This window comes from Delphinus delphis, chromosome 13 (genome assembly GCF_949987515.2).
Source record: "Delphinus delphis chromosome 13, mDelDel1.2, whole genome shotgun sequence".
Taxonomy (NCBI): Eukaryota; Metazoa; Chordata; class Mammalia; order Artiodactyla; family Delphinidae; genus Delphinus; species Delphinus delphis.
Genome location: NC_082695.1, coordinates 43,643,031 through 43,656,997, shown reverse-complemented (window position 1 = coordinate 43,656,997; position 13,967 = coordinate 43,643,031). Strand labels below are relative to the sequence as shown.

The following is a 13,967-nucleotide window of genomic DNA, read 5'->3' as shown; positions in this document are numbered from 1 at the left end:
TTTGTCTTGGCTCTGGTCATGTGAGGCCAGAAATAGGTAACAGAGTAAAAGACACATTACAAGTTTTCCAGCCATATAAGTATAAATTTTTAATGTTGAAGACTGTGATTAGACAGGTCGAGTTTTTAAAATTACAACACTGTACGTCTTTACTCTCTTTCTGCCTAGTCCTCGTTCTGATGTTTGTAGTATGGATGAAACGTCGGGATAAGGAACGCCAGGCCAAGCAACTTTTAATTGATCCAGAAGACGATGTAAGAGATAATATTTTAAAATATGATGAAGAAGGTGGAGGAGAAGAAGACCAGGTGAGCAATGTTTTAAATCTTTAAATCTCTAAGTGAAATTTTATCATCTTAAAATTAAAGTGGTGGGCTTCCCTGGTGGCGCAGTGGTTGAGAGTCCGCCTGCCGATGCAGGGGACGCGGGTTCATGCCCTGGTCTGGGAAGATCCCACGTGCCGCAGAGCGGCTGGGCCCATGAGCCATGGCCACTGAGCCTGCACGTGTGCTCTGCAACGGGAGAGGCCACAACAGTGAGAGGCCTGCGTACCGCAAAAAAACAAACAAACCAAAAAAAACAATTAAAGTGGTGGGGAAAATATTAATACATAGAGTAAAAGAATGGGATCAAGTTTCTTTTCCTTTATCACATTCTCAGACACTTGGTGAATTCTTTCCAACCTGTGCTGCTTATTGATTTTTTTTTCCCAAAGTGCCAAATGTCATTGTATTTATTTTGTGAGAAGATCATTAACATTGATTCAAGGAGCCCAGGATTTACACCTAATACTAATTATATCCGTACTGATAAAAATGTTTTTCTTTACAGTTTTTCTTCATTGCATATCGAAACTAAAAGTAAAAGTAGTTTCTATGTTGGAATTTGGATTTTTATCAGTATGGCAGAAAAAGCACAAGCTATTCATTTCATAAACACTTACCAAGCACATTCAATAATCCAGGCACTATTTTAATCATTGGGGAAACAGAGGTGGGCAGAGCCAACAAAGATTTGCCCTCAAGAATCTTTCTTTTTTTTTCTTTTTGGCCACTCCGCACATGGCTTGTGGGATCTTAGTTCCCCAACCAAGGATTGAACCCGGGCCCTGGCAGGGAAAGTGCTGAGTCCTAACCACTGGACCGCTAGGGAATTCCCAAGAGTCTTACATTCTTGAGAATGTAAGAGACAATATCTAGCTCACCTCTGTACCCGTGATGTCTGTCATGGTGCCTGGCTTATAGTAGTTGCTTAATAAATGTTGAGCTCCTGACTGGTTATAGAACATGAGCTTCTGTATGTACATAAGGAACTGCATCCCTGTTCGAGGATGGGAATGACCAATAGGTGGAAAATGAAGAACTTTATCTGCTGGGAAGCAGCATTGTAGCTATCATTATAACTAACACTTTCAAGGTCTGTACTACATACCAGGCATTCTGCTAAGCACATTAAATGCTGTTACCTCTTAAATCTTTGAAAGCTGTGTACTGTATTGTGACTATGTCCACTTTTGTGTTAGCAAACAGATAGGGATTGTTGGAGTCTATAAATTCATACAACTAGGAAGTGATAGAAGTAGGATTTGAATCCAGGTCTGTCTGATGATACAGCCTAAACTAACTATATAGTTATCAATATACAGTTCCTTTTGAAATGATCTGGAAGGTATGAGTATAATCCATGAGCAATCACTGTGAGAGGTATTTCTTAGATACATTGGGTAGCTCTCACTTCCATATACTAATGCAAGTGTTGGGGGTAGTAGTCAGGTAAAGAACCCAGAATCCTTGGGTCTGGGATCATTATCAGTAAATTCAGAATACTTTGTCTGCAGAGTATATACGTAGACATTAGTGATAGGACTGTTAACTTGAAAAATTAATTCAAGCAAATTTCTGAACATATGTTCTCTTTCTCTTCTTTACTCCTTTGAGGAAATAATATATCGCTTTTGGTTTTACAAAGCACATTCACACCCATTGTTGTGTTTCACCTTTGTGGCAGTCCATCAGAGTTTTCCATTTGAACAGGTTTTGTGATTTGCTCTCCAAGTCTGTAACTGGCAGAGTCAGAACTCAAGCCCGAATCTTCCGATTCCTGATTCCATGCTTGGTTTACAATACCTCAATTCTCTCATTTAGAAGAGATGTGTATTTTAAATCTGTCGAAAACTTGACTCATGTGTAAAGCTGTTTTGAATACTGACTAATTAAAGTGGCTCTATAAATATACCCCAGGGTTTCTTGCTTATAAATGTCTTTGGATATTAAAATTCATGTTTGGCTTAATCCCTCATTAATCTGTCCTTTCACTTTCCTGAGCTATGTTCAAGAACAGCAAACATTATACTGATCACATTATCTCATAAGTCTTCTTCTTTCAGCATTTTATTTTTCATGTCATTGTGCATAATTTTCTAGGCATAAACCTAAACCCAACTCAGTGAAGCTTTGGTAAAAATAGTAACAACTAGAAGGACATCAGTCATGACTGAATGCTGCCTAGAATCAAGAACCAAGATATTTCACAGCTTCCGAGGGTCTGGACCAGGGTACTTGATGTCAGCTGATCTGGCTTTTTCTCCTCCCTTCCAATTCCTTTAAGAAATTATTTAATGAAATTTTATTGTTGTCGTTATTTTAGGAAAGACTTAACTTCCATTACTGACTGTGTCCACTTAGATTGATGCTTGAGATCAAATGGTAAAACTTACCTATTGCAAGATTTATTAAAATTGTTATCGATCTTCAACCTCTTCTTTACCTGACCCGGGACATTTTCTCTGCTCCCAGATCAACTCTTGGGCACGAATGTGTCGCTTCCTACCCACTTTCTTGATAGTCCAGAGACTCTTCTGGAACTTGCTGTGGATTGACCTCAGTGGCTCGTTTCTTTATTGAAATAGCGCTGGTCTTCCTGTGCTGTCTTCCTGTTGCCTCTTGGTTCTTTGATGGCAGTTCCGTCTAGATCAAGAGCCTCCACCCATTCTCTGATCCTGTTACGATTCCCATTTGCAGTTCTCATTATAGAAAATTGTGACAAAATTAGATAACGGGTTTTTTATTCACTCTAACTTGGACCTCATAATAGCGGAATAAAATATGCAGCATAGGAAGCCTACACCGAAGGTTCTGTCTCCTCTGCCTCTGAAGTGGTTCATGAAATCCACTCACTTTCACCATCATCCAGGCCACTGCCTTCACTTAGGTCAGAAGCATCACTGACCTGCGGCGGCCTCCTCATGAGCGTCCGGTCTCTGGATGCACACCCCATCTGCTCTTTGGAAATTATCAAATCCAAACTCCCTCCTTAGTATGACAGATCTGTGGCCCTGCACCCACCCTTTGGTGGACCCCCACTTTGTGCGCTAGGTAAAGGCCTATGGGAAGGAGCTGGTGGTAGGTACGGGCTCCCCAAGGATGTGACTTCATCAAGCCTATATCCACTCATGGCCACTAAAGTTTCCTTCAGAGTCGGGGTGATCCGTCCTTCTCCCATTGAATGACTCTTCTCACTCTTCCTCTGGGGATAAGAACAGTTATGAGTCTTCTTTCTCCTAGAAAGGGCTTGCTGGTTTCTTTATTTTCATTCAGTTAGATCTCATTATGTTTTTAGCTATCTTATGTTCTCAGAAATCTGTGATTTAGTAACATACCTGGCTCGTTCTTAGCATTAGAGTGTCAGTGATAATCTCATGCTTTTCTCTATCCCAACCAGAAGCAGAAGGCTTCCTCCCTGTTTAAGAGTATAATCATCACTCATGTCAACAAAGCCTGTTTCCATTACCCCAGAAGCTCACTGTGTTTCAGGCAGTATGCCCTGTGTCAAAAGTAACTAGTATTTTTTATTTCTATCACCATAGATGGGCATTACCTGGTTTTGGATTTTATTATAAAAATGGATGTCATACAGTAGGTACTTTTCCTGCCTGGCTTCCTTTACTCGATATTTTATCTGTAAGATTCATCCGTGCTACATTTAGAAGTAGTTCATTTCTTGTCATTGCCAAATACTGTTGTGTTGTGAGAATTGACCACATTTTATTTATCCATCCTACTACACTTGGCATTTGAGTTGATCCAGCTGAGTTATTATGAATAAAACTGCCATGAATGTTCTTATGCCTGTGTTTTGGCACACTTGCGCTGGTATGTGCTCAGGGATTGAATTTCTAGGTCCTAGAATATGCATATAGGTGCAGCCCTCAGTACAATCCTGCCAGTTTTCCGAAGTGATTGTACCAGTTCACACTCCCCCGGCCACAGCGGCATACGAGACTTCCCATTGCCCTACATCCTCACTAGCCCTTGGGTTTTCTCAGACTTTCAAAATTTTAGCCACTCTGGTGGTATATGCCTCATTATGATTTAATTGGGATGTTCCTACTGACTTACTTGCCCTTTTGATATCTTCTCTGTGAAGTGTCTGTTCAGCTTACTTGTTTACTTTTCTATTGGGTTGTTTGTCTTTTTCTTATTGATTTGTAGGAGGGCCTTCTGTACCATGGATATCAGTTCTTTGTCGGATAAATGTATTATAAATATCTTCTATTCTGTAGCTTGCTTTTTTATTCTCTTAGTGGTACCTTATGATGAAAAGAAGTTTTTAATTTTAATGAAGTCTAATTTATCAGTTTTTTCCATCATGGTTAGTACATTTATACCTATTTAAGGAAACTTTGTCTCCCTGAGTTAATGAATGCCCCCCCAGAATAATTTTGCCTTCTTGAAGCTTTATGGTTTTACCTATTATATTAAGTCTGTGATCCATCTGTAATGGATTATTCGTGTAGTACAAGTAAGCCAGAAAGAGAAAAACAAATATCGTATAGTAACGCATATTTGTGGAATCTAGAAAAATGGTACAGATGAACCTAATTTCAGGGCAGGAATAGAGAAGCAGACGTAGAGAACGGACATATGGACACAGAGGGGTGGGGGTAGGACAAATTGGGAGATTAGGTTTGACATAAATACACTACCATGTGTGAAATAGCTAGCACGTGGGAACCTGCTGTATAGCACAGGGAGCTCAGCTCGGTGCTCTGTGACGACCTAGTTGGGTAGGATGGGGGTGGAGGGAGGTCCAAGAGGGAGGGGATATAGATATACATCTAGCTGATTCACTTCATTGTACAGCAGAAACTAACACAGCATTATAAAGCAATTATACTCCAATAAAAAAAAAAAAAGATATAGATCAGGGGTCTCTTGTTTTCTTCCTAGCTGGCTATCCAGCACTGTTTACTAAAAAGGTAACCCATCTCCACTGCATTGAAGGGGTTCGTTTGTCATAAAGCAGGTGGTTATATATGTGTGGACCTGTGGGGTGGCTTCCAGATGCTCTGTGCTGTACTAGTTGTCCTATTTGTCTATTCTTAGGCCAATACCATGCTGTTTTCATTACTAGAGCTTTCTAATATATCTCCCTATCTGTTAGGATATTTTCTCCAATAGAATTCATCAAGATTTCTATTTTAAAGTTTTGGATGGATTTTATCATTTACTTTTTTTCCTTAAGAAAAAGAAACACTTTATTTAATACTCTTACTTTCTAAGTGAATTTATGCCAAATGCTTCTCCATGTTCTAAACAAGATGCCATTGCTTTTTAATCTTAAAGTCATAGCCGGTTCCTGAGAAGTTCAGTTTTGTGAAGTATACTGTATACTATTGTCCATAATTCACATGTGGCTCCCTGTTAGAAATTCTGTTTCTTTGAAGCATGCATTAAGCCTTTTTGGCACCAGACTTTGGCTCATACTTTTTATTGTTTTTTTTTTGAAGACATTATGTTTTTACAAGAGTGAGCCTCGGAAATGGAACTGGTGCCACGTTACATTCTAGACAAGTTTTGGTCGATTTTTATTACACGTAGCAGGTATTTTACAGAGCATGGGTGTTACCTCCAGATGTGGTTGGAGACTGTGCCACGGGAAGCAGACAGCTTGTCATGATCAGGCTGTGGTCTGCCGGACGTCTCCGCCAGACAGTCTTTCAGAATCATCAGCTTTCAAAGATGGGTAGACCTCAGAGGTCAGTTTAGCTAGTTGGTGGAGGCTTGTGGCTACAGGCAAAGGCAGGTCTGAAGCAGCTGTCGCCAGGAGGCTACGACGCCTAGCCTAAAGCTGGCTTAGCCAAAATTCTTATTCTTCCCGCCCAGAGGAAGTATCCTTAAGGAGCTAACTGATTAGAAAGAAAACAAAGCAAACCAGTCCTTTACAAGGGAGCCTTTATCTTCCCTGCTGTTGATTAGCATCTCTGTTTAAGTTCTGTGCCAAAACACAGGTTGCTAGTTTCTTTAACAAAATAGCTAAAACTATAGAGCCTAAGAAAAGAAAAACAAAACAAACAGACCAAAAAAACACCTCCACATCTTTTCTCTTGTCTTGTGGACAGCAGACTTGTCTCGGTGCGTGTGGCTATTCTGCTCTGGTTTCCATTGTCATGTGACTAGGTTGGGCCCCTTTCTGAAACTGGCATTAGATGTGTTCTGAACACAACCATTATTTCCTCACAGCGCTGTTGGCAGTTGGACAGACTCAGTATAATGCCCAGTCTCTTTCGAGAGGGTGAGGTCCCTTCTTTATCTGCTTCACTGCCGTGATCGGGGGGCTTTGGGTGTTTATCGAGTCATGTTTAATTATCCTCATTAGTAAATGTCCTTCAGTGCCCTTTTGGTCAGTGGAGCTGATTGCAGACACTGGCTCCCTTTTCACGATCTTTGTATCTGGTTCCTTCCATATCAGAATCACTAATAAAATACGGGTGAATGTACAATGGAACCACCTGATAGTTCACTTCTCCTGGAGCCCATCCCCTTTTAGCCCCAGGATGGGAAACAGAAACTGCTAGCTTCCTGCTCTCTAAATCTTAGACTTAATTACGATTACTGTTACATTAAACAGACATATACTGAATGTGTGTTATGTTTGTAATACTCACTAGTGCTGTCTTTAAACAACCTCTGCCTAAATCTCTTGACATGATACAGCTTCATTCTCCATAATAACAGCAGAAGCTGTTGTTGGGGGGGGGGGCAGGGTGTGTGTGGTAACCTACGTATTAGGCACGGTACTGAATACCTGTACTAAGTGCTTTATATCCGTAATTTCATTTGACCCTCCCCCAGTCCAGCAAAGAAGGTCCCCACTGTTAGAAAGTAGTGAAGGTGGGGATTAAATCCCAGTAGGCCTGAGCCCAAAGAAGATGGTACCTTCCTTGGCAAAGCTGAAACTCAGCCTGGCAACGAAAACAGTGCCTTTCACAATGTCATCTGAATTTATCGGAAGAAGGCCGTCCCCTTCTTGAAGTAGGCTCCGGGTGAATGAAAACTACTACAGTAGTTTTCTCTGCTCTTAAAATTTAACTTGGGAAGATTTTCCGTTCCCGAGGCCTTGGGCTGTCTGGGGGCTCTGGGTCTATGGAAGAAGGTGCTGCCACGCACGTTCAGAAGTTTCTAGTGACAGTCAGTGGATGCTGGGAGCCTTAGGACCACAGCTGGTGGTTCAGGGGAACAAGGGTAGCCGTAAGGGAGCAGGCTTGTCATCTGCACAAGCAGAGTCAACTCATTTGAGATTAACGCTGACGCTGGTCAGGGCTGATCCGGACGGAAAGTGTGAATAGCTACATGAAGACGCCGCTCTCTGGGTCACTCTTGGATTCTCAGCCCTTGTTATCCACTGGGTACCACTCTGAATTCCCATACCCACTGCTGCTGTTGAGCAGAGCCTCACAATTGGCTAATAAGCTGTTTGCTCTCAGTCTCTTGCCCCAAGGCCCAGCACCTCTTGGGCTCAGCAGGCTTCACATTCCAGGCCGAAGGGGACTCTCAGAATGCCCAAACTTGGTTCCTGAAGTCTTAGAGACTTGCTCTGGGCTAGTTTCTTTTGCACTAGAGATGGTTCTGAGCTCTCTGAGAAGGTACCTGCTACCAGCCCTGATGGTTCGGGGCCGTGTCGGAAAGCAGGATTCTGGATCACTTGAAAGTCACAGTTCAGACACAGGGGGTCTGTTCATGAAAAGCCCACAGCTGTGTTTTGTTCAGCTGGCAGAGTTTAAAAACCGACAAAAATTCACATAAAAGAATTCTGGCTCTTCCTGTCCTCTCAAAAAATGGAAAGATGGCCTGCATCCTGACGTGGCAGTGATTGTTGGAAACTAAACAGAGACGTCTTCTTTAAGCAGCAAACACGTTCCAATAATTGTTGGTTTCCTTTTTTTCCATACCAGGCCAGCTTTATGGATTTATGTTATCAGCTTATCCTTTGGAGAGACCCCTTTTTGCAGACTCTGATTCAATTATATAATAATTATTATGCTTTGGATGAACAAAACCAAATTCCTATGGGAAGGAGCTACTACAGTGCTCTGAAACCATGGGATAGTTTCCTGTAGTACTGGTTTTTGAAAAAGAGAAAGAAAGAACGAGAATTAGCCACAAATATATTTAGGCAGATCTCTTAGTTAAAATAGGCTAGCTGCTCTAACAAGCTCCAAGATTTCAGTGACCTAAGCCTCATTGAAGTTTATTTCTTGCTTACTTGGCCGTAATTGGGTTTCGAGTCATGGGAGTTTGGAATGGAGAGAGAAAGTTCGTGCCATTCCACGCAGTCACTCAGAGCGCCAGTGACTCCCCCATCTTCCACATGTGGCTTCCAAGGTCACCCTAGCCATACATACATGTGTCACTGGGTGACAGAAGGGCAGGAAGGATGATTTGTGGGAGATTTTCATGGGCCAGGCCTGGAAATGAGACACATCACTTCCACTCCTGCCTTGAGAGAAGAATAAATGGGTTTGGTGACCAGCTGGAAGGCTCTAGCCACCCTGGTTAGGTACCTGGGTTTAGAGAATCTTTCTGAGGTTCTGTGAGAACATGCTTTCTCACAGTAACTACCCACAGCTAGATCAAGAGCATCGATCTGACCCATCCAGATGTGTCAGAAAGAAGTGGGTCCCTGGACACGGAGGAGACACAGGAGGTCCAGCAGGAAAATGGGACACTGTGTGTCAGGCTCACCTAAACCCAGGGAAAGCGGCTGTCCCCCACCTGGGCGGCACTGCCCCTGCGCCCCGGGGATACTAAAGTCTTCTTGATCGAGGCCCAGCACTTGCACGTGAAAGGAATCACGTATTTAAGGATAAAAGGAGTCATGCCAGGAGCTCTTTTTAGTGGGCAGGGATTCCAAAGCCCAAAAGATCCAGATGTGATTGCTGTATGAGTGTCAACTGGCTTTTTTTTTTTTTTCAATGAAATTAGTGTCTTACGCGATTTCTAGAAATTAGTCTCAGTATTTCAGTAGATCAGATCCCCAGCATCTCCATGACTCAGAAAGCACATTTAGCAGAATTGAAGTGACTGAGCTGGGGAAAGAACCCACAGTTCCTGTGACTCAGGGTTTGGCTTTGAGGAAGGGGGACTCTGCGGGTTGATGACTCACTTTTACCTCCCATTGATCCTCCACCTTGCATTTTAAACTGCAGTAGAATTGAACTTCCTATACATCTAACCTGTCTCACGCTATTTCACACTTTTATGGCTTAGTCCACAGTCTTGCCCTCCCTGACTCTATTCAGCCCCCAAGATTCCATCTCAGGACATCTCTCAGGGTCGCAGGCTGAATCAGGTGTCTCTGCTGCGTGCTCCCACAGCATATCCCATGTCTGCCTCTATTTTGAGATCTTGTGTGCAGCCCTGGTCCTGACCTTAAAGGCCCTGAGAGCAGGGACTTGTCACATTCATTTTTTTCTTCCAGCATCTAGGACAATTGGCACCTCGCAGGCACTCATAGAATGTTTGTGCATTGGGCCCTCTTCCAGAATCTCTTAGTTTGCAAGTCTTTCTACAGGGTTAATTGAACCATTACAGCCTGATAACTTCACTTTCATTTTTTGAAATCTGTGATGGCTTCAGGAAACGATGATCAGATTCATAAATGCCAGTGTTTCATTACATACTTGTCCTGTGTCAGGCACTGGGCTCTGCTCTCAGTTCACGTGTCTTTTATAATCTTTTATAATCCCAACAACCCTATGCAGTAGATATTGCCATTAGTCCAGTTTTCAAACCCAGGTCCACGTGACTTGAGAGGCCCAGCTCTTACGCACCGGGATGGAGGTCACATGAAAGACGTTTTATTTACTCTTGCTTGTCTATGGCAGGCAGGTGTTACTCTGTACAAACAGTGAGGCTGGGCACTTAGCCTCAGTTTATTAGATGACCACTGGTAATCTGGCTTTAGAACAGGCAAAGGGTAAGACCCAATTAATTCGTTAAGCATGGCTTGCAAAATTGAGCACATTTTGACACTGACAAGTGTAGAAGCTTGGAAAAGCAATTTGAGCAGCCAAGTTATTAGAAGACCTGAGATACAATCTGGGCAACAGGTACTAAAATCTAAAATCCACGCTGGATACCTAGACAGAAGGATGAGACACAGGTACAAGAAAGCACCTGGAGACCAAACCAGCCACTTCCCTGAGACCAGGGATCTCTGCTTGAGCCAAGACGGTCTCTAAAGATTACCCACCAATCTCAGGAACCAGCCCCAGTGTGGGCAACCAAGCCTGACCCTCTGACTCAAGCAGAGAATGAAACCGGTATATTTGATTCTTCGAAATAACTGCTTTACAAAATCATTCTGCTTTATAAACAAGCTAACAGATGGCTGACTCTGGACATAACTGTGGAGACCACTTTCAACATCTTCATTGCTGGCCAAAGCACACTCTTGTAAATATGTTCCCAAGTTGTTCATGCATTTATACCCACCTGCAAACTCCAGTATATATTAGCTATTGAAAGAGTGACACTGATTTCACAAAAGGAAAGTTTCACCAGGAATTTGGGCTAGCACACTGCCATCCCTTTTTTCATGCTGTTTTCAAAAACCCTCATGGCCAGGTGACCCACTGGTAGGCTACAGACAACATATGGTCTGAACTGGTTGGTACCCATTCCCTATTGGGCATTCAGTATTTTTAATGTGCACTTGATTTGCACGTGACTTTTTTATTTACTATCCTGATCACTTCACGTAAATTAACACAATATTTTATGTAATTCATCTTAATGTTTATTCTTCCTGACTTTTAAGTTTATTACATTTAGTTTTAGAGGAATGGAAAGTTACCCAGCAATACAGAGATAAAGATTTGTATGCCAAGTATGTGTTACCAGGATGTAAAAAAAAGCTAGGATACTAAGTGGAATATGCCAGACTTCTACCAGTTGTCCAGATCTACCAGTTGCCTATTTCTATAAAGTTGTATTGGAACTTTATAAAAATTCCATTTTGTGTGGCCTTGCGCCATGTCCACAGCTTACATACTGCCTATAGCTACTATGACACAGCAGCAGCAGAGTTGAGGTGTTTTGACAGAGACTCGATGGCCCAAAAAGCCTGAAATATTTACTATCAGGTCTTACGGGAAAAGTTGATCCCTGCTATAGACGTCTTTCCATTAATGAAGTCTTCATTCACTCTTTTGTCCAAAGGTTGAATACTCTGAAGGTTAGCACAGGAAATGTATGTAATCTGCCCAAGGTCACCCAGATAGATAGGGTAGAGCCGGGATTTGAATCCAGATGCTCTGATTTCAGAATCCATTTTTTAAAATCACAATACTATACTCCCTTTTCTGTATTGATTTCATTTGTAAATTTATCTTAAAACAAAGACTATATCTCTTTAGGAAATTCCAAAACAATGTGACATAAACGAGTGAAGGATTTTGATGCCGTCACCATATTCCCAACCAAATACTGCCATTCCTTTATTACCTATCTTTAGATTTCCTCCAAGGTAGAATAATAGGTCACGCTAAGACAGAATGACCTTGACCTTTTCAGAGTGGTGACATTTTTGTGTTACATAAGGAGAAGTTGGGGCTTGGGGTGAGAATGTATTACTGAAGATGCATTCAGAAAGCTATACTTTTTGTCTCCCAAGACAGTGCTTGAAAGGGTTAAAAAAACATGTCCATGTTTATAAGGCAGTAACTGAATTACATGGAAAGAATGGGAAATTACAAACATCAGGGTAAAAAATAAATCTTACATTTTGAGAGAAGCGTATCATCTGTCTGAAGCCCCTGTTACTCTGCTAGAAATGCTTTGTGTATCCACATCCTTATTCCTTTCAGCAACACCTCTTTCACAGCTCCTTACACCTTCATTTTCCATATTTTTGTAATAGTTTTATCTATTATGTTAAATTTGTATTAGCTTTAAATGTGTCCTTTTAAAAGACACTAGACTAAAAGCTCTATGAGGTCAGTAACCAAGTCTCTGGCCCAAGAGACTCTTCAGAAAGTCTTTGTTGAATCAAATTGAATTGCATTGTATTTGCTGCATGTGTTTCCAGAAAAACGTGCCATAATTTTACAATGGGAAATAAGTTGTGATAAAATTTCAACAGTGCCAGTTTCTGAAGCAGAACCACAATTTTGCACCAAAGAATGTGCTCATTCTCGAAAACAGAGTTTTAAAAGAAGCTGTGACAGGGCAGCATGAACGGTAAACCACGGAAGCAGAAGCCATGAATGTGTTTAATGGAGACTCACCTCCCTCCCACTGTGGTGAGTGGTAAAGTGGCTCTCCAGTGAGATGAAAACAGAGAATGGGGGACCTTCATCTATATATTAAGTCTCCAAGTTACTTTATTTCTATTAGGCTTATGATTTAAACCAGAAAAGCTGTTAGCGAATCTTTTGTTTTGAGGGCTTTCGTAATCCCTAGAATCAACCTCGTTTTCCACATCAATTCCCCTGTGTAAATAGCTAACCATCGTAACTACACCTCACTGGGGAAGAAAATCAGGTTGTAATGTAATTTACATAAAGCTTGCAAGTGTATTCAACTTAGCTGTCCGCGGCTGTATAGTAATGTGTTGACACCTTATCGTTATTTTATTCAATTATTTTAATGCCAGGAGCTATATAGGGTGAGGTAATAATGTTCTCCTTTTCCATCTTCCATTCCTTTTTGTGGCTGACTGAAGGGTTTCTTACCTTTGCCACAGGCAAGAAAAAGTAAAAGGTATCGGGTACCTTTTTTTTTCCCCTTGAGAATTTTGTCCATTTACTTTCATGTTAGTATTTTTATTTCTCTCACTCAGTCTTGAAACATTAAAAATATTTACCTTATCTATACGGGAATTTGAAAGTTACTTGCCTTTGCTACTGTAAAAGGAACATTTTCCACTTGTACCAACCAGCCAAACTGGCTCTTGTGTTCCATCCCTGGTTCTCACCGGTGGAAGCTGAGAAAGGACCAGGAACTTTGAGAGCCCTCCCCCTCCCTCACGTGACAGACTGTTGTTGGACCCAAGTGAAGACTCCTTTCTGACTGAAAGTCAGTGAGGCTTTAACCGGCTGTGCGCAGACCAGAGTCCTGGATTCCACGGCCTAGTTAGCATAACCACCTTGAACTTCCCTTCTGGCTCTTAAAGCCCCTCATTTTCCCCCCTTCAGCAAACTCTTCTGTCCCTTTCTTCACTGGCCCAGGCAACAAGGTACAGCCTTTTTTTTGAAGAATAGTTGGTTTACAATGTTGTGTTTAATTTCTCCTGTACAGCAAAGTGACTCAGGTATACAAATATATATTGTTTTTCATATTCTTTTCCATTATGGTTTATCACAGGATATTGAATGTAGTTCCCTGTGCTATACAGTAGGACCTTGTTGTTTTTCCGTCTGATATGTAATAGTTTGCATCTGCTAATCCCAAACTTCCAGTCCTTCCCTCCCTCACCCCGCCCCGCCCTTGACAGCCACAGTTCTATTCTCTATATATGAAGATACAGCTTTTTTTAGTTGTTATTTTGCTTGCTCTGGTGGTCTCTGTTTGCTCCTTCCACACTGTTTCACTGAGTCCATGATCTTGGGCAGATCATTAACCTCTCTGAGTTACGGGAATCAATGGGATAGAACAGCACTCTCTTGGCAGGATTTTGCTTGGAGC

The 13,967-nt window shown here is 41.7% G+C and overlaps 1 protein-coding gene across 2 annotated transcripts in view; it reads left to right on the top strand.

Moving 5' to 3' along the window:
* The window catches only part of CDH2 (cadherin 2), a 213,874-nt gene that overhangs the window by 182,094 nt on the left and 17,813 nt on the right, over window positions 1-13,967 (top strand). For both annotated transcript variants that reach the window (XM_060028838.1, XM_060028839.1), the window contains one exon: window positions 169-308. In XM_060028838.1, coding sequence (XP_059884821.1) covers window positions 169-308 — 140 coding nt within the window. The remainder of the gene's footprint in view (window positions 1-168; window positions 309-13,967) is intronic.